Source organism: Notolepis coatsorum (assembly GCF_963971535.1).
Source record: "Notolepis coatsorum genome assembly, chromosome: 2".
Classification (NCBI taxonomy): Eukaryota; Metazoa; Chordata; class Actinopteri; order Aulopiformes; family Paralepididae; genus Notolepis; species Notolepis coatsorum.
The window spans coordinates 212,196,022-212,218,417 of NC_140166.1; the positions used below are offsets into that span (position 1 = coordinate 212,196,022).

The window sequence follows — 22,396 nt, forward strand, 5'->3', positions numbered from 1 at the left end:
GAGCCACTTCAAAGGGCGTGCACATGCACACACACACACACACACGCACACAAGACAACCTAACTGTAGCACATGGTAGCGTGGCCTGTACTGCATGCCTACTATATCCTATATCATTCAACTATTGATTTGAACATGCACAAAACAATATTCACATTGCAACATACCAATTACCACGTCGACCACCACCACCACGTCGTATCATGCCCAGCATGCAACTATTATCACTTACATGATAGCTACACACTTCAAAGAGCCACTTCAAAGGGCGTGCACATGCACACACACACACACACACACGCACACAAGACAACCTAACTGTAGCACATGGTCGCGTGGCCTGTACTCTACATCCCTACTATATCCTATATCATTCAACTATCGATTTGAACATGCACAAAACAATATTCACATTGCATTAGTAAACATGACGTACCGTTGCCCCGTCGACCACCACCGTGTCCGACTCCCACGTCTGAATCGTGCGATGAATCAGACTCATACCTCCGACCCAAGCCGAGATCATCGTCAGATGATTCCGGAGCTAGAATATAATAAATGCATATCAGCGTTAGGTTTGGCAAACTAACGTTACATAGTCACAGAATAAGCGGTAGGTAAATCATCAAATACACGTTTCACACACACACAATCACATGCATATCGCCGGCGTTGGTTTGTCGAACTAACGTTACATAGACAGTCACAGTATGTAAATCATCAAATACACGTTTCACACACACACACAATCACATGCATATCGCCGTTGGTTTGTCGAACTAACGTTACATAGTCACAGTATGTAAATCATCAAATACACGTTTCACACACACACATATATATATATATATATATAAGACCGTGTAATTACCTGGTGGTTCCCAATCGGCGCTCCCATCAGATTCGTGGGCGGTCGAATCGCTGTCCCCTGACTCGCATGAAGAAGCTATGACCACAGCGGCAGCCTTCCTCTTCCTCGAACTGCGTCGGGTAGAGCCGCTCCCGGTCCCGGGGAGAGACGCGTTACTGGGCCCAGCAACGGTCTCACGGCTCTCTCCGATCGGAGCTACCAAAGACGTTGGTGCTGTTGGTGCTGCTGCTGCTTGAACAACCGCGGGTCCAAACGCCAGCTTCGTCTGAACAAAGCGACCCGCCGCCGGATTGTCCCCTCGCTTTCCTACACTACGTCTCTTCATACTGATCTAAATGAAACTACTAACTGATCAAACTACTATTACTACTACTGAAATATACTACCTAGACTACACACTAATCCCTCGAATAGTACTACTACTTAGCACGACTAAGTACTTTCTAAAGCACAGCTGAAACCTTACAATTAGTCTGATACTACCACTATACTGTATAACACTATAAATATAGACTATAGGCTGATCTCAATTCAAATCTCTCTCTCAATCTCTCTCTCTCTCTCTCTATCGCTCTATCTATCTCTCTCTCTCTCTCTCTCCTCCAAAACCTCGTAGATTCTGGGATCGCGCTAACGTTTTATACCTGTGGTTACATTGGCCAGGTATGCTGGCCAATCAAATGCCAGATTCATTGTGGGGTACAATATTCCCCCTATTGTGATAGTGTTAGAAAATAGGGGGACACTGCCACCTAGTGAAATTTGAGAGGAAATGCAGTTTCCGGTTAAAATTTTCTTCCAAAAGCTCGGCGGTGAAGTTCAGACGGGGAAAATCGAAAAAAGATGTAAACAGATCAAAGACGCTGTACAGCGTCCTCGGCACCTTGAGCATGGCCGGGAAAGACGCTGTAAAGCGTTTCCCGGCACCCAAAGTGTTAAGGTTAGTCGGGGTTAGATTTTTTTTTTTTTTTTTTTTTTTTATCATTTCAGATAATGGTTGAAGAAGTGAGTCTTTAGTCGACGGCGAAAGATTGGACGGGATTCGGCTGTCCTAACTGGGATGGGTAGTTCATTCCACCATTGTGGGGCAAGGACTGAGAATAGGCGGCTTCTCTTTGATGACCCTCCGGGAGCTTGGATAGGAGTAGATCTGAGGCGGCCAGAAGACGCAGAGCGTAGGGGTCTTGAGGGTGTGTAGTTAGAGACCATTGACCGGAGGTAGGCGGGAGCGGTTCCCTTTGCCGCACGGTATGCTAGGTCGAGGGCCTTGAAGCGGATACGTGCAGCAATGGGGAGCCAGTGCAGGTCCCTAAGAAGTGGGGTGACATGGGCTGACTTCGGTAGGTTTGAGATCAGGCGGGCCGCTGCATTTTGAATGAGTTGAAGAGGCTTGGTGGCAGTGGCCGGGAGGCCAGCTAGCAGTGCGTTGCAGTAGTCGAGGCGGGAGATGACTGTTGATTGGACGAGGAGTTGGGTGGCTTCTTTTGTCAGGAAGGGGCGTATCCTTCTGACGTTGCTCAGGAGGAATCTGCAGGTTCTGGTTGTCGCTGCGATGTGAGCAGAGAAGTTCAACTGGTCGTCGAGGACAACACCAAGGTTCTTGGCGGTCGGCGACGCGGTCACAGCTGCATTCTCGACTGTGATGGAGAGGTCGGTCAGGGGGGAGGATTTGGCCGGCAGGTGGAGCAATTCTGTTTTGCTTAGGTTCAGTTTGAGGTGGTTGGTCGTCATCCAGGCGGAGATGTCGGACAGACAGGCCGAGATCCGCTCAGAGACGTGGATATCTGAGGGAGGGAAGGAGAGGAAGAGTTGAGTATCATCGGCATAACAATGATATGAGAAGCCATGAGATGTGATAATGTTACCCAGTGATTTAGTGTAGAGGGAGAAGAGAAGGGGTCCTAGGACCGAGCCCTGGGGGACACCCGTCCGGAGGGGGCGGGTGGCCGACAGAGTCCCTCTCCATGACACTTGGTAGGAGCGGTCATTGAGGTATGATGTCAGCCATGTCAGCGCAGATCCAGCCACTCCCATTCCTGCGAGGGCCGCGAGGAGGATCTGATGGTTGACTGTGTCGAAGGCTGCAGATAGATCTAGGAGAATCAAGACAGAGGAGAGGCCTTTCGCTTTTGCTAAGTGAAGTGCCTCTGTGACCGCAATGAGGGCCGTTTCTGTGGAGTGGCCAGTCCGGAAGCCAGACTGATTGGGGTCTAGGAGGTCATTATATTGATGATCAAATACAGTTTGGTAGCGATCGGTGCCAGATGAAAATTTTCAAATGGACGTGCTTCTAGAAGTTTCTACGTATCATCTGATGATGACCGGATGGGCGGGGGATCGTTTATAATTCCGTGGGCAACGTTATACCATTCATCTAATGTGGGTCAAATGTTCATCATAGCAGTTAGTGTCGAACACGGTAATACTACACGCTAAAACTCACCCCAGTCTCCGCGGGCCGTTGGGCGATCAGCGTGGGGTAGACAGTTCCATTATGGGATGTCGAAATACCCGGTCCATTTCCAGGTTGTATAATAGTATACGTCCAAATTATTTTATTTTATTTATTTTACCTTTATTTTACCAGGTAGTCACTTGAGATCAAATATCTCTTTTTCGAGCAAGACCTGGCCAAAATGGCAGCAAAAACAAAAAACAAACATACAAAAATACACAAAACACAGACAAAGACATAAAAGGCAAAGTGGGGCAAGGGGATACATTTGAGCTGCAGCAAACAAGATTGAATGGGATTGGGGGAGATTGGAGGGTAGGGTAAAAAGGTAGAAAGAGGATGGAAGGTGAGGCCCTGCAGGAGGTTGCTGGGGAGAGAAGGTCAGGTTAAAAACATAAAATATAACAGCACATTATGCAGTGAAGCAGCGACATTCTCCCATCTCATTCTTTAAAATGCCCTTAATTTGAACTTTAAAATCAGATATGGTAGTGAGGGCCTGCAGTTTCAAAGTTTTTTGAAGTCCATTCCAGGCAGAGGGAGCAGAGAACATGAAGGCCCTTTTCCCAAACTCTGTGCGGGTTCTGGGTACTGAGGCATATAAATAGTCCTGGGATCGTAAGCTGTAAAATGGGTTTGATGTGATGGTGAGGTATGAACCGAGGTAAAAAGGGAGCTGACCAATAATTGCTTTATAAATGAAGGTGAAATAACGTTGTTTATTGAGTTAGGGCGAGCGATCTATTATCGAGTGTTTCAAGATGGAGTCGCGGGAGCTATAGAGAGTGGCCGGAAGTAATATGGGTGATCACCACTTCATCCACATGACTTCCTGTTTGGCGCTTCTGCCGATCGGCCACCAGATGGCGCTCTTGAACCGCTAGAGGGTTGAGAGGAGGCCAGCACTGTGTCTCAGGGCTGCAGAGGAAAAATATGATTTCGATCACAGATTTTTGAAATATTGATATTAAAGACGAGTTAGGGCGTCCTCGGCAACTTTAGCATGGCTAGGAAAGACGCCTAAACACGTTTTCGGCACTTAAAGTGTTAACATTGGAGCGGATTGTGGCATTCAAGGGGGTAAAAGGAAAACACGGCTGGCAATCAAAGTGTTAAAGCTGTGATATGTAGCTAGTGTAGCCTACAGTAGCATTGCACATTGCAACTGGGGACCAACAAACTAGACAAAACATTAAACACAGGAGACTCTTAATATGACAGAGTAATCTTCTAGTTTCATTTATTTCTCTTACAGCATCTCTTTTACAAAACAAATAAACCCCCCAAAACAGGACATTAGTAATGCATTGTTTTTTTTCCTCATTCAAAATAAAGAGAGAAAAATAAAAGAAAAAATATATAGAATACAGTTTAATAAACAAATAAAAAACTAAAACAAAGAATTTACAAAGAATAAAGTATACAGTGGTCTTGTACTCAAATCAACTCTTCAGTGTAAAGACAACCAGCCTTTCTGACAGGGAGTGGACACAATGATGCAGGGTTGACACTCACACTCTCTCTCTCTTGTGCACACACTCACACACTCTCTCTCTCTTGTGCACACACACTCACACTCTCTCTCTTGTGCACACACACTCACACTCTCTCTCTTGTGGACACACTCACACACACTCACACTCTCTCTCTCTCTTGTGCACACACTCACACTCACACACTCTCTCTCTTGTGCACACACAGTCACATGCACACTTACTCACACACAGTATCGCTCTCTCTTGTTCACTCACACGCACACACACTATCTCTATTGTGCACACACACTCACACCCTCTCTTTTGTGCGCGCACACACACACACACACACACACACACACACACACACACACACACACACACACACACACACACACACACACACACACACACACACACACACACACACACACACACACACACACACACACACACACACACACACACACACACACACACACACACACACACACACACAGGGAAGACAGTAGCTTGATCAGCACAGCTCTTTATTGCTAAAACGAAAGCCTGCTCCCCTCTTAAAAGTGACTACATCAGTAGAACCTGCAGATCCACAAAAACACATGTTTTGCGTAGAAGGTTGGCCTAAACAGTGCAACAGAAAAGAAACGGCATATAAGAAACATCTGATCAGTGAAGAGAAAACAATAAATACAAAAAGAAAAAATGTATTCAGATGGTTGTTATTTTGTTGGGAGATTCAATTCTTAAATCTGTTAACCTCAGGCCAACTGTTTTGGCGACAACATAGCCAAAACTACATCCACCCGGCCTCAAGACTGCATCTCCCAGCTCTCCGTCCTGCAATGCATCCTGGTCAATGTAGTCCTCCGACGTGGCTGAGAAAAATATCATATGTGACCTATACTCTAGTCCACCCCTAAAATACAGTCTTACAGATTTAATAAAGGATGAATAAACAATTTAACAATAACAAAATGACAATAGTTTTTCTATCATGTTCACACTGCAACTCTAAAAGCACTCTTCTAAAACGTTCCAAAGAATAAATCAAAGAATTTTAAAAGTCATTAACATCCATCCCCTTCACAAAGACGCTTAGTGTCACCAGTGGTGTTAAAACGAGGCCCATAACACAAGGGGGGGGGGGGGGAGTTGAAGTAAAATATATTAGGCAAGAATAATGATCTGTTGGCCTCTGTTCTATCTTTGCTTACATCATGCCAGGCACCTTACAAACAGTTAGGAGCCAAAGGAACCAAAATGGAGGAGCGTGACTCAAAATGGACATCAGAGCTCTGTATAATAATGCTTTAACAGTGTTAGGCAACGTACACACACACGCGCACACGCACACACACACACACACATAATCGCACACATACACACACACACACGCACGCGCGCACGCACACACACACACACACACACACACACACACACACACACACACACACACACACACACACACACACACACACACACACACATAATCGCACACACAGATAGACAGAGAAGCTCCATTCTTCAATTTATTTTCTTTTTCTAAAGACATTTGATTTAAACGTCTCATTTAGATTCCGACTTGATTAGAATGGGATCATCTCAGAGTGGATGGTCTGTTTCCTCTTGATATTTCAGCGTCATGTCATGAACATTCACACACACACACACACACACACACACACACACACACAGATGTGCTATACAATTCATCAAGCTTCAGACACGCAGACCGACTCCAAACTGTGTCACAGAAAAAAGAACGTGGGGGGGGGCTGTCATTATTCATTTAATCTTACAGTATATTTGATGCAGCACCTTCTGTATTTAAAGACTTAAGAGTGACAAGGGTGAGGTGGGGGTTGGGGGGGGGGGGGCGTTTGGGGGAGAGGAGAGGATGAGGTTGGGTATAGGAGAAAACAGGGATGACCTGGCGGTGATTTTAAAGGGACATATCCTGGTCTGTATCTCACGGAACACATCTTGGCATCTCTTCCCATCCGTACGCGATCGGACGCGGAACCACGACCCAAAAGGACTCTGGGTCGGACCGGGAGGAGAGGAGGGCAGAGAGGAGGAGGGGGGAAGGGAAACGGATCGGGCCGCCCACAGCCCAAACCCCCCTCCCCCCGCCCCGCCCCTCCCACGTTGTAACATTCAGGAGGATGACGTTCATGTTCATGTTGTTCAGTTATCGTCCTTCATCCCTTCAGGAGGTGAGAGGCTCCCACCCAGGGACCCGGACCCACGCAGCAGACAGGGAACGAGGGGAGGGGGACGGGGAGGAGGACAGACAAGAGGACTGGGGAGAGAGAGACACAGGGGGAGGGAGGGAAGGTAGGCAGGGTCGATACAGTGTAGTTCTAAAGTGGTTCTACAGTGTTGTTGAGGACTAGAATTCACTGGTCCATTCAGAGAGAGAGAGAGAGAGAGAGAGAGAGAGAGAGAGAGAGAGAGAGAGAGAGAGAGAGAGAGAGAGAGAGAGAGAGAAAGTATTTGGAAAGCCAGCGGCGCCAGTTTGCCAGCAGTTGAGTAGCGATGGCTTCTTTGCTTGACCCGACCATATCCATGGTAACCTGGTAACACGGTAAATCTCTTAATTTAGATTAAGTCTTTTTTTACATTTTTTATTCTCTACTATATCTTTCATCGTTTTTTCTACAGTGTTATTAGTCTCTCCAGTATCTGAGTCAGAGTTTAAAGTTCCCAGCCTCCCGTTTTTTCCATCGGGCGATTCTTGAATGGTTGCGAGATAAGCCTCGGGCTGAGATGATGGATAGCCGGGCCGGCCAATGGGGAGCGAGGCCGGAGGAGGAGAAAGTGGGAGGGCCCTCTCACCAGTTCATCATGGAGTTCCTGTTGAGGGTCATGAAGAAGACCTGACTGCTGCCCCCTGAACGCACCGATGCAAAGAACACCTGAAGAAGAAGAGAGTTTGTTTAAAGCCCCTTTCAGACACACACTGGACTCCTGGTCTTAACCGCACATTCATCTGTGTGTACTTGTTCTGTAATGTATTTTAGAACTCAAGTATTAAGAGCGAAGTACTGCTCTGAGCTTTCTTAAATGGTAAATAAATAAAATGATGCATTTATATATCTCTTTTATCCAAAGCGCTTTACAATTTGTTCCTCACATTTTACCCGCTCACTCACACGTTCACGGCAGAGGCAAGGCCAACCTGCTCATTGGGAGCAATTAGGGTTTAAGTAATCAACACAACACAAGGACTATACTCAACGTCCCTGACGACAGCACTGGTGGCCATAGTCAAACTCCTTTACTCTCAATAACTGTCAAACTAAATGAACGCGTGCAAAATAAATCAGCGTTGTTCTTCGTGACGTGTCTCACCTTGTCGTTGCGCTCACAGAGGAACTTGAGCCTCTGGGCTCTCTTGTGCATGAAGACCCCGTCCAGGTGTCCCGTCTCCACGGAGCGGATCTCGATGGCCTTCTCCCCCCAGCCCATGATCTGGTTAGAATGGATGTAGGCTGGGAATACAAACACACACATTATATCATCAGAGATGCATTGGGTACCACCAATTGGGGATCTGTTTCTGAGGGTTTGATTACTAGGAAGTTTAGTTTATGAAGGGTTTAATTATTAAGAAGATGCATTTTTGGAGGGTTTGGTTATTAAGAAGATGCATTTTTGAAGGGTTTAATTATTAAGAAGATGCATTTTTGGAGGGTTTAATTATTAAGATGCATTTTTTGAAGGGTTTAATTATTAAGAAGATGCATTTTTGGAGGGTTTGGTTATTAAGAAGTAACTATTTTTAAGGGTTTAATTAGTAAGAAGATGCATTTTTGGAGGGTTTAGTTACTAAGGCGTTTAGTTTTTGGAGGGTTTAATTACTAAGATGTTTTTGATAGTTTTAAATGACATCATAATATATAAGAAAGATAAGGTATTTGCTCATCTGATTCATCATCTAAGATAATAGAACCCCCCCAGTCCTAGTCAGGCTAACACACGAGACACTTCAGTAGCACAGGTTCCTCCAGCTGTCATACCACTGACAACCAGGGGAGGGCAGTAATGCACTACAAAGCAAATGTATTCAAATCTATATCCCATGGAAGTAGCTTTGGACACTCCTGAACTACAGTAAGGTGAATTGGCTTCAATTCAGGGCGCAGAATGTGCCTGAATGCATATGTTACCCATGACAGTGGAAAATGAACACCAAATGCTGGGGCCTTTTGTCTGTGGCTGGTTAGTGTAATCAGACACTTAACTGAAAAGGCTCTGTAATGCAGTCAAAGAGCGACCTCTAAGCAAAAGAGTCCCGCTTGGTATTGCACTTTGTTTACATGTTTTGTTTTGGTCTGATGTTAGATTTGAATGGGAAATAAGGGAAGGGTCAGCCACACCTCAGGTTCTGCCAGGAGAGGTCTGGAGAAACTCACAGTATAATAAGTTACTAAACTCCAACATCAGACCAAAACAAATAAATTAGGGCTGTCAAAGTTAATGCTTTAACTTTGGAGATTAAGTAAGGGATAATGTATAGCTACGAGGTCATTGTCGCAAAATAATTGACCGACACAGAGTTTAGAACACAGAGGCGCAGCCGAGGTGTTTTAAACGTCAGTGAAGGTCAATTATTTTGCGACAATGACTGAGTATAGGCTATACATTATCCCGCTTATTACATGGCTACTTACTAACAATATACCTAATTCATCGACAAGACGAGATCAAATGCAGACGCAGTTGTTCTGTGGCTCTGTCAGCCCAAATAAAGTGATTATTATTATCGGCAGGTCTGTGGTCTGATTGCATGACTGAGTGCAGCTGTGCATATGCTGAGCAGCACTGATACAGTGTGTGTAGTGGGCTTGATTGGTCCAGCTGCGCACAGCGGTCATTATTGTTCGGCAGAGGTCCGTTATCGAGTAATATCGGAACCTCTGACGAGCGCTATTGACCAATCACAAGCAAGCATTTCGCCGAATGTGAAAACGCCATGTAATAATTAAAATTATTTAAAGCGTTAATTTTTTTTAAAATCTAGATTAATCTATGGAGTGAAAAATGTTCAACGTTCTGAACTTTCAGCAGTATATTTGCTTGTTCTTTTTTTGCATCGACTCATGCACCTTTTTAAAAATCATCTGACATGGAGATGGAACACATTTTTGTTGTTAATATGATTTATATTACTGGTAGTTCATACAAGACATTATCGTCTTATAAGCCAATCTGCACTTTAACATAGGCCTGGGTTGTTTTTATTTCTGTTAGCGCCGCGGATATAAGAAAGAGGTCTATCTGAGTCAATGTTGATGGTTTTGTTGAACATTTGTATTTCACAGGAGAAACTGTATTCAAAGAAAGCTTAAAGCTATTAAAATAGTATTTGAATCTAAATATACTTTCTTTGTGTCGATTTTACATTAATTCCATGGTTTTACTCAAGTAAATATCTGTTACAAGCTTCGGTCTTAAGTAGAAAAATGCGATTTTTAATCTAGATTAATCTAGATTAATTACAGAAAATTGTGAGATTAACTAGTTACTTTTTTTTTTATCTATTGACAGCACTAAAATAAATGTAAACAAAGTGCAAAACCAAGCAGGACTCTTGACAATTACATTTGGCTTGTAGAATAATGAAAGTGACTTGATGATGATGATGATGATGATGATGATGATGATGATGATGATGATGATGATGATGATGATGATAATTAATCCACAAGCCACTCTGGCCGGAGGATGAAAAACTATTAAATACAATACTATCAGCCAGAAAGCTATTGCACACCTTCCATCACTCAAGAGGTGCCTAGGAAACCATCCCAGCACACTGTCTTCTCTTTAAACTTTAAAGTGGAGATGAAGCAGTGAGCAATGTGATCCTAGTTTGTTTGTTGTGTACCTTGTGTAAGACAGGGTTCTATAATCAAATGTGAAATCTATCTTATTTGTCTGAAAAATATAATATAATATCCCTGTTTTCAACATGGGCGCCGCCATTTTGTTGCTGACGTCATGGCTGACGTCATACCGTGGCTTGGGTGTATACACTCTGGTTAGCTGCCTATATTGAATGGGTCAGTCAGCAGATAAAATGTTGCCTACAAAACAACGGGACCGCGGTGGTTCTGTTTGTATTGCTCCTGGCTGTTCAAACTAATTTTACCATGTGAGAGAGAGGAAAGTTGGTTAATTTCCACAAACTACCAGTGAAAAAAACAGTGTTGTTGACATGTTGGCTCGGGCTGCCTGCACCCAGACGGCGCGACCAGCCTGTTGGACAGGGAAGGAGGATCTGCAGCGAACACTTCATTGCCTCGGATTATGTTGTTGGGGTGGGATGTTTGTCCAGAAGACCACTAATCAGCTGAAGCCGGACGCGGTTCCCTCGGTCTTCGACAGACAGACCGGCGTTAGCTGTCGGGGCCCGGCGTTAGCTCTCGCTAGCTAGCGTTAGCAACCGGAGCGTCGCGGAGCATTCAGCCTGCTGGCTACACAGCTTGTGTAGCCAGCAGGCTGAATGCTCCGCGACGCTGGTTGAAGTGGGTCTAGGTAGCCAGCAGGCTGAATGCTCCGCGACGCTGGTTGAAGTGGGTCTAGGTAGCCAGCAGGCTGAATGCTCCGCGACGCTCCGGTTGCTAACGCTAGCTAGCGAGAGCTAACGCCTGGCCCCGGCTGGTGCCAACTAGCTAGCGATCGCTCCCGAGAGCTAACGCCGGTCTGTCTGTCGAAGACCGAGGGAACCGCGTCCGGCTTCAGCTGATTAGTGGTCTTCTGGACAAACATCCCACCCCAACAACATAATCCGAGGCAATGAAGTGTTCGCTGCAGATCCTCCTTCCCTGTCCAACAGGCTGGTCGCGCCGTCTGGGTGCAGGCAGCCCGAGCCAACATGTCAACAACACTGTTTTTTTCACTGGTAGTTTGTGGAAATTAACCAACTTTCCTCTCTCTCACATGGTAAAATTAGTTTGAACAGCCAGGAGCAATACAAACAGAACCACCGCGGTCCCGTTGTTTTGTAGGCAACATTTTATTTGCTGACTGACCCATTCAATATAGGCAGCTAACCAGAGTGTATACACCCAAGCCACGGTATGACGTCAGCAACAAAATGGCCGCGCCCATAATGCTAAATGCTTCAGAAATGTACACAACAAATCGTTTTTTCTTAGAAACTGCTTATTTTTATAACGTGACTTCTTCTGTGGCTTATCTAAATACTAATGTGATGCTATGAATATGTATTTATCGCACTGCTTCATCTTCCCTTTAAAGGTGCTGGTAAGTGGTACGTATTTCTTTGTTTGTTCTACATTTCAAAGAAGAATCTCGCCTTGATTATTGTAATGCCCTGTACGTGGGCGTCAGTCAGGCCTCCCTCTCTCGTTTGCAGTTGGTGCAAAACGCCGCTGCCCGTCTGCTGACGGGAACGCGAAAGAGGGAGCACATTTCCCCTGTGCTGGCTGCCCTCCACTGGCTTCCTGTGCGTTTTAGGATTGATTTTTTTTTTTTTTTTTTGGTCTTTTTCCCCCTCCATTTTCCTCCGATTTTCTCCCATCCCAATGTTAGTCGTATGCCAATCCCCAGTCCCTTCCTGGTCGCTGCGCACTTACCCCCCACAGTCAGATCATCTGGGAGAGTGGAGGCTACCACGTGCTTCCTCCGACACACGTCCAGCCAATCACCGCTTCTTTTCACCTGGCAGCACGGATTCTCATTGAGAGGGCGTAGCGTGTGGGAGGACCACACTATCCCCCTCACGTCCAATCCGCGCTTAGCAGGCGCCCCGACCGAACTGTAGGAGTCGCTGTTTACAACGACCCGGACCCACCCCGCCAGCTTCTCCCACCCTCTGATACAGCCAATTGTATCAGTGCAGACGGCCAGCCAAGCTGGTGACAACCCCGGAGCTGTGAGCTGGATTCGAACAGGCAAATCCAGCTCAGCTCCGGGGCTGGTGACGAACGCAATCTCCGCTCGGCCACCTAACCGCCTGGTTTTAGGATTGATTTTAAGGTTTTACTGTTTGTTTTTAAATGTTTGAACGGCTTGGCACCGGGTTACCTCTCAGACCTGCTGGAACCCTATGTTCCTCTAAGGTCCCTCAGGTCCTCTGACCAGCTCCTCTTGGCCGTTCCAAACTCCAGGCTGAAGCTTAGGGGGGACCGTGCTTTTGCAGTGGCAGCCCCAAAGCTCTGGAATGAGCTGCCACTGCATGTTAGGCAGGCCCCCACTCTGCAGGTGTTTAAATCACGCCTAAAAACACACTTATTTGCTCTGGCTTTTGTTTTTTAAACCGTTTTTTGAGAGATTGGCCTTTTTATGTGACACATTGTACTGTTTTATTATGTGTTTTTATTACATTTTTATGTTTTATGTTTTATCCTATGTTTGTGGACTTGTACAGCACTTTGGTCAACTTTGTTGTTTTAAATGTGCTATATAAATAAAGTGGATTGGATTGGATTGGACATTTACATTTACATTTAGTCATTTAGCTGACACTTTTATCCAAAGCGACTTACACAAGTTCTGTACGACAAGTCATCAGAAAGGGCACAACTCTATCAGCTGAGTAATAATGTTCATCAAGGTGTTGCCTGCTACAGTGTAGGTTAGTTTATTAGGACAAGTGCATGACAGTAAGGTTACTTAGGGTTAGATTTTATTTTAAAATAATTTATTTTTATTTTATTTTTTATTAAAAAATAAAAAGAAATCTGATAATGGTTGAAGAAGTGCGTCTTTAGTCGACAGCGAAAGATTGGCTGTGTTAAAATAATAGCTCTACATTCAAGTTTCAAGTTTGTTTTTATTTGTCAGAACAAAATACAGGATACTTTATAATGAAATGCTTGTTTCTTATGAGGCCCTGAGAGTGTGCTACATACAGTAAAGAGAAAGTAAGTAAAATATATATACAATACAGAGTAAAATGAGTAACAGTGAGGTAGAATGCAGAGGTACAAAACTTGGGGTAGGGTGCAAATGAGGTATGCATGTGGTGCAAATCTCTTTAATAATAGATAAATATAAAGTGTCTAAAGTGAATAAAGTGAGTGGTAAGGTGAGGGTTTGTTTAAAGTGAGTGTGTACATGTGGATGTGTGTGCCATTCTGACAGCCTTCACCGATATAGAGTGTCTGGTGAGTGGTCAGTAACATGGGTCTCCCAGGCCCTCTGCTCTGCAGTAAAACAGAGAATACATTTCCTGGTATCCCCATTCCCACTCTGTCCAATCAGGAGAGAGAACTTTCACTGCAAAAATGGTCTGACAAGAATAAGAAATAAAAACTAGTTTTAAGCAAATGTGTCCTTGAAACAGTTAAAACAATCTACCAGTGCAGTAAGCAAATTTGGCTCGGCAAGATATTATTATTTTTTTGATCCACTTTTTCTCCTTATTTTTCAATTTTTCTCATCCCAATTTCGTATCGCCAATTCTCCCCTTCAATTCTCCCCTCCCCTGTCTTGAACGTTGCTAGACTATGCCTCCCACTGGTCGGCTGTAGTGAGGATAGAAGCCTTGCATCACGTGTCCCCTCCAGTACACGAGGAGGCAGCCTGTCGCATCTTTTCACCAGACAGCGCGGACTCTCAGTGGCGAGGAGTAACGCGTGGGAGGCTCACGCTGCCCCGTCACTTCCTGTCTCTGCTGTATTCCTGTCTCTGCTGCCAATTGAGATAGTATGACGACTGGCCCAAGCCGCAGGCAATGCCGACTCGGGGAGTCAAGACCGGAGTCTCTTGCATTGGTGACGAGCGCAATCTCCGCTACGCCACCCAGCCGCCTGCTCGGCAAGATTTCTTGAAATAAGTAAGAATATCTAGGGGTCTCTATCCTGATTGGATAAAGTGGGAAGGGACACCAGACCTGCGTCTGTAGCTTTGAACACAAATGAGCCACAGTGGGCTCCCAAGTGGCGAACCATGTAACGCGCTGCGTCGCGAAGCGGCCGACCCGGGTTCGATTCCCGGACCAGGCGTCCTTTTGCAGAATGTCTTCCCCCCGCTCTGTCTCCCGTTCTTCCTCTCTCTCTCTCTCTCTCTCTACCGGACTGCCCGGTAGTACAAACAATAAAAATCTACCAAAAACATAATTTTAGAAAAAAATTAAAATGAGCCACAGCTCTTCAACTTCGTACTCAGACCATCAGAGACTCTCCCTCACTCTCCACTTTTAAATCCTGACTCAAAACCCACCTGTTCTCCCAAGCATTCAACCTTCCCTACCCATAACCACCCTCCTCTTTATTATTATTATTATTATTATTATTATTATTATTATTATTATTATTATTATTATTATTATTATTATTATTATTATTATTATTATTATTATTACTCCAGAACCGTGCGTGAACTCCCGCCTGAATGGCTTGTTGAAGCACGTGTTTTCTGACCTAGGCAGCCCAGAAGATTCGGACTGTGTCGTCGTATTTCACGGTTTGTGTCCGTAGGCCCATCAGAGAGCCACATGGATGTGCACAAGCAAGTGAGCTTTTCATCATGTGTGACCTTTAATGACCTTCATCTGGCCTGGGATCAGATGTACCACTGTGCCACACGTAGGTAGAAGGACCGAAACGTTGCGTCGGTACAACGCTAAAGCACAAGATGCTGATCTGGTGTCAGTTTTGCAGAGGAAGCCAAAGACTTTCTCTTCAAGTTTTTTCTGAAGTCCTAATCTATACAGTATCACTTACTGTACACTTACTACAGTAGATGTGGATTAACGTGACTGATTGTTTTAACAATTTACGAAGCAGCTGACCTATCTATTATTCAAATGCCCATACCACTGCTCTATCTCTCTCTTCTTCACTCTTTCTCTCCGTCTCTCTCTCTCTCCCTCTTCTTCACTCTCTCTCTCTGTCTCTCTCTCCCACTCCTTCACTCTCTCTCCCTCTCCTTCACTCTCTCTCTCTCCCTCTCTCTCCCTTCCTCCTTCACTTTCAAAGGCCCATACCGCTGCTCTCTCTCTCTTCTCTTCTTCACTCTCTCTCCATCCCTCTCTCTCTCTCTCTCTCCGTCTCTCTCTTTCCTGACAGTAAGGAGTTGAGTCGGTGTTGAATGCAGTTAAACTTTAGATGAACCTCCTAAGCTCTGATCTCAAGAGGCCTTTGTTTCTCCCCAGGACTGATGTGCACTGCAGCGCACACACACACACAGTACACAATGCCCACACGCACACACACACTACACAATGCCAACACACGCACACACACACTACACAATGCCAACACACGCACACACAGACAGTACACAATGCCCACACACACAGTACACAATGCCCACACACACAGTACACAATGCCAACACACGCACACACAGACAGTACACAATGCCCACACACACACACACAGACAGTACACAATGCCCACACACACAGTACACAATGCCCACACACACAGTACACAATGCCAACACACGCACACACACACAGTACACAATGCCAACACACGCACACACACACAGTACACAATGCCAACACACGCACACACACACAGTACACAATGCCAACACACGCACACACACACAGTACACAATGCCAACACACGCACACACACACAGTACACAATGCCAACACACGCACACACACAGTACACAATGCCAACACACGCACACACACACAGTACACAATGCCAACACACGCACACACACACAGTACACAATGCCCACACGCACACACACACAGTACACAATGCCAACACGCGCACACGCACACACACAGTACACAATGCCAACACGCACACAGACAGTACACAATGCCCACACGCACACACACACACAGTACACAATGCCCACACGCACACACACACACAGTACACAATGCCCACACGCACTCACACACAGTACACAATGCCAACACACGCACACAGACAGTACACAATGCCAACACGCACACACACACACAGTACACTACACGTCCAGAGTAGCTTTAGTGACTCCAAGGCTTCTGAAAACCAATTCACAATAAAGAAACGCATGAATAAATATACACGGGAGTCCGTTCGAAAATACTAATTCCTTTTCCTAGGAAGACTATTAATTTGTCGGACGTTTACGCGACAATAGCAAATTATGAGTGTGTGTGTGTGTGTGTGCGTGTGCGTGTGCGCGTGCGTGTGTGTGTGTGTGTGCACGTACCGACGGAGGTGGGCATCTCGCCCCACTGCAGCACCACGTCCTTGGTGATGCGCCCGTAGGTGTTGACGTAGACGCCCTCGTCCTCGTAGCAGAGCAGCATCTCCATCCCGTCCGTCTTAGGAAGCACCACGATGGCATGAGGGGTCACCTGACTCTGGATCTGACACACACACGCGTACACACACACACACACACACACACACACACACACACACACACACACACACACACACACACACTCAGACAGACAGACAGACAGACAGACAGACAGACAGACAGACAGACAGACAGACAGACAGACAGACAGACAGACAGACAGACAGACAGACAGACAGACAGACAGACAGACAGACAGACAGACACACACACAGACACACACACACACACACACACACACACACACACACACACACACACACACACACACACACACACACACACACAAATCGAAAATTAGCTTATGGCTAAATGCACTGATTACAACCTAATTTGTTTATAAAAGGAGGAACCACACAAATACATATCATCATCATCATCATCATCATCATCATCATCATCATCATCATCATCATCAAACCTTTATTTAACCAGAAAATAAAAACCCATTGAGACAGAGGTCTCTTTTTCAAGGGTGATCTGGCCAAGAAGGCAATCACGAATTATGACGAAAACATACTATTGTGGTGACCTATATTAAGAGACATTCACCAAGGTGGGCTTGTGCCTTTAAGCGTGTGGGTTGTACTGTTTAGGGGACAGGTTAAATACCACTTCCGGTTCCGGGTTAACTTTGTTGTTATTGTAAATGCTATGTGAGTGAGAAGTAAAGTACCTCAACTCGAACCACGTCTCTGGCTCGCTACTTTCTTATCGCCACATTGGTGACCCTGTGAAGGACATTTGTAACGTTAACAGCATTTAGCGTTATGTCTCAAGACAACGGCGTCGCGCAACCGCAAGCTCCCGCACCGAATGCTAACGACGCTAACATGCTACAAGCGAACATTTACGCTGCGACCGTCAAGTTGCCCGACTTTTGGCAGCATAATCCCCGGCCGTGGTTTCAACACGTCGAAGCCCAATTCCAGCTGAGAGGAATAACACAGGATCTAACTAAGTACTTCCATGTTGTGGCGGCGTTGGATGCTTCAACGACGGCACGGGCGATGATGCTGTTGGAGGATCCGCCGGCAGCTGACAAGTACAATGCGCTAAAGACATTCCTTCTGAAGCTATATGAACTGTCAGAACTGGAGAAAGCGGACCGCCTGCTGTCCCTCAACGGCCTCGGCGATGGCAAACCGTCGGAGTTGATGGAAAAAATGCTGGCTGTACTGGGATCAGCTGATCCCTCTTTTCTATTTACACACATTTTCTTGCGACAGCTTCCAGTGCCTGTGCGCACAGCACTGGCGAGTTCCCTCCTCTCCTCCACCAAGGACTATCGCGGCCTGGCTGCAGAAGCGGACAGGGTTTTCCTGGCCAACAGGCAGCAGCAGTTTGTCCATGCGCTGCTGCCCCACCAGGGCACCTCTGCCCCACCACTGGAGGCCTATACAGACACCGCGGCTGCGGTGACAGCCCGACGCCAGCCCGACGCCAACCCGACGATGGGCTCTGCTATTACCATGCCAGGTTTGGGGACAGGGCCAAGCAGTGTCGCAAGCCATGCAGTTTCAAGGGGCAGGGAAACGCCAGGGCCGGCGCTCATTAGTGGCTGTGGGTGCCGGCCATGACTGCAAGCTATTGTTTATCACCGACTCCTTGTCTGGCCGGCGGCTGCTGGTGGACTCGGGCGCGCAACGCAGCATCCTGCCGGCACAGGGCGTGGACACCATGGACGGCAGACACGGGCCCCAGATGGACGCAGCGAACGGTACGCCCATACGTACCTACGGCACCAGGTATGTGGAGGTGTGTTTTGGGGGGCGCCGTTTCGGCTGGGGTTTTGTGATGGCTGCGGTGTCCACGCCGCTCCTGGGAGCAGACTTCCTCTGTGCTTTCAGCTTACTGGTAGATGTTAAAAACTGTCGCTTGATCGATGCCCTCTCTTTTTCCTCTTACCCCTGCACACTTGGGGCGGTTGGGGGGGGCGGAGCTCTCTGCCTGTTGAACACACTTGCCACCGGGGACCCGTATGAACGCCTGCTCGCCGGGTTCCCTGACCTCACCACACCCACGTTCTCATCTGCAGTGGCCAAACACGGTGTGGAACACCATATTACCACAGAGGGCCCCCCAGTCTATGCCCGGGCCCGGCGCCTCGACTCAGCCAAGCTGGCAATCGCCAGGGGGGAGTTTTCCACCATGGAGCGACTTGGCATTGTGCGCCGCTCGAACAGCCCGTGGGCTTCTCCATTACACATGGTTACAAAGGCTGGCGGAGGTTGGCGCCCATGCGGCGATTTCCGTCGCCTTAATAACACCACAACCCCCGACCGGTACCCTGTTCCGCACATACAGGACTTCTCTACCCACCTGGCAGGGGCTGTCATCTTCTCCAAGGTGGACCTGGTGCGCGGTTACCACCAGGTGCCGGTCCATCCACGGGATGTGCCAAAGACAGCTGTCATTACACCCTTTGGGCTTTTCGAATTCCTAAGAATGCCTTTCGGGCTCATGGGGGCGGCGCAGACGTTTCAGCGCCTGATGGACTCTGTGCTCCAGGACATGCCATTTTTGTTTGTGTACTTGGATGACATTCTTGTAGCCAGTACGTCCATAGAGGAGCACATGACACACCTCCAGCAGCTGTTTGAGCGGCTCAGTAAACACGGCCTCATCGTCAACCCGACCAAGTGCCAGTTCGGGCAGTCCTCCATCACTTTCCTCGGACACCATGTCGCTCCACAGGGAGCCACCCCACTCCCCGCCAGGGTGGAGGCCGTGGCCAGTTTTCCTCGTCCCCGCACCGTACGGGCTCTACAGGAGTTCCTGGGCATGGTGAACTTTTACAACCGGTTCCTTCCCCATGCTGCCCACCTCATGCGACCCTTGTATGAGGCCCTGCGGGGCAAAGTGCCCAAGGACGAGTTAGATTGGTCCTCGGGGATGGACAGCGCTTTTGGGGCTGCCAAGAACGCGCTAGCCAACGCTGCTCTGCTGGCGCACCCCTCTCCCACTGCCCCGGTCGCCCTCACGACAGACGCCTCTGACTATGCAGTGGGGGCGGTGTGCGAGCAGTGGGTGGGCGGTGCCTGGCAGCCACTGGCCTTTTTTAGCAAACAGCTCCGCGACAACGAGCGTAAGTACAGTACTTTCGACAGGGAACTGCTGGGTCTGTTCCTCGCCACCAGGCACTTTAGATTCCTGTTGGAAGGCCGCCAGTTCACTGCCTTTGTGGACCACAAGCCGCTAACTTTCTCCATGGCCAAGACCTCGGAGCCGTGGTCGGGACGTCAGCAGCGGCAGCTATCGGCGATCTCCGAGTTAACCACGGACAATCAGCACGTGGCGGGCAAGGACAACTTTGTCGCCGACTGCCTCTCTCGGGCGGTCATCGGGTCCGTCCACTTGGGACTCGATTATGCCGCCATGGCGGCAGACCAAGCCACGGACTCGGACATTCAGGCCTATCGGACGGGTCCTACCGCACTGCAGCTGGAGGATGTGGTGTTCGACACAGCTAACGCCACTCTCCTCTGCGACGTCTCCACTGGCCAACCGCGCCCTATGGTGCCTACGGCCTGGCGGCGCCGGGTTTTTAACATGATCCACAGCCTTTCCCACCCAGGTGTGAAGGCCTCGACTAAGCTGGTGGGGGTCAAGTTTGTGTGGCCTGGCCTCCGGAAGGATGTTAGGACCTGGGCTAGCTCATGTGTGGCGTGCCAGCGTGCCAAGGTGCACCGCCATACCAAAGCCCCTTTGGCACCGTTTATAGTGCCGGAGAGGCGGTTCGACCATGTGAATGTGGACCTGGTGGGCCCCCTGCCCCTCTCCCATGGATATACTCACCTCCTCACCATGGTGGACAGGACCACCAGGTGGCCGGAGGCTGTTCCACTGTCCTCCACTACGGCAGCGGAGGTGGCCCGGGCGTTCATCGGCTGCTGGGTGGCCCGTTTTGGCACACCGGGGGACATCACAAGCGACAGGGGCCCCCAATTCACTTCGGAGCTCTGGACTGCAGTTGCGGAGCACCTGGGGGTGAAGATCCACCGCACTACGGCGTACAACCCGCAGGGCAACGGACTTTGCGAGCGGTTCCATAGGGACATGAAGGCCGCTCTTCGGGCTGCCCTTACGGATGGCGCCTGGGTTGACCGCCTCCCGTGGGTCTTGCTTGGTCTTCGTTCTGCCCCCAAGGAGGACCTCCAGGCCTCGTCCGCCGAGCTGGTGTACGGCCAGCCGCTGCGGGTCCCTGGGGAGTTTCTTCCGGGGGCCACAGCGTCCTGGTCCGTCGCCTCCCATCGAGCAGTGTCCCGGGGTGTTGCCGATGCCCTTATTCCCATTCCAACATCCCGCCACTGCCTTCCCCAGTCCTACGTCCCCAGGGACCTGCCATTGGCCAAATATGTTTTCATCCGGCACGACAGCCATCGGACCCCGCTGCAGCCCCCTTATGACGGGCCTTTCCGTGTCTTGGAGGCAGGCACTAAAAACTTTGTTGTGGACATGGGAGGCAGGCCAGAGCGGGTCACTATAGACCGTCTTAAGCCTGCTCACTTGGACAAGGACGAACCAGTTAAGTTGGCCCTACCCCCGCGGCGGGGGGCGCCCCCCGGTTTCGGCTCAGACCCCTGCCCTATCCTCTGTTCCGGCCTTGGCCCCTTCCGTGGCCCGGCCGCTGGTTCCACTTATCTCCCTTAGTCCCCCTCTGGTTAAGCGCAGTCGGTTCGGCCGCTTGATCCGTCCCCCTCCACGTTGACTATTTCATGCTGTGATCTGTTCACTGATGGACTGTTCACTGGCTATTAATTAGTTGCAGTTTTTGTATTGGTGAATTCTGGGGGGGCCTGTGTGGTGACCTATATTAAGAGACATTCACCAAGGTGGGCTTGTGCCTTTAAGCGTGTGGGTTGTACTGTTTAGGGGACAGGTTAAATACCACTTCCGGTTCCGGGTTAACTTTGTTGTTATTGTAAATGCTATGTGAGTGAGAAGTAAAGTACCTCAACTCGAACCACGTCTCTGGCTCGCTACTTTCTTATCGCCACACTATAACAAGACACAATACACATACAGTAGACTACCATACAACTGATATTTTAAATGAAAAGTCCAATTCAGTTTAAAAAAATACAAGCACAATAAGACAATAGCAATCAACCAACATTTTCAATTCACCATCAAAGCAGGAGCAGCAGGCGGAAAGGATTTCTGATATTTTTTGTTTAAAACAATACAAGGAGATCGGAGAGGCCAATTTGAGACATATATATATATACACAATATAAATATAAACACAGAAAGTGGATAGATAGATAGATAGATAGATAGATAGAT

General features: G+C 47.9%; 1 protein-coding gene across 1 annotated transcript in view; it reads right to left on the minus strand.

The window, feature by feature from the left end:
• Positions 1-7,629: 7,629 nt before the first annotated feature.
• Positions 7,630-22,396, minus strand: part of LOC311223729 (traf2 and NCK-interacting protein kinase-like) — a gene marked incomplete at its 5' end in the record, with an annotated part of 29,155 nt that continues 14,388 nt past the window's right edge. The window contains 3 exon segments of the mRNA XM_084308501.1: positions 7,630-7,725; positions 8,162-8,301; positions 16,952-17,111. Coding sequence (XP_084164627.1) covers positions 7,642-7,725; positions 8,162-8,301; positions 16,952-17,111 — 384 coding nt within the window. The 3' untranslated portion in view covers positions 7,630-7,641.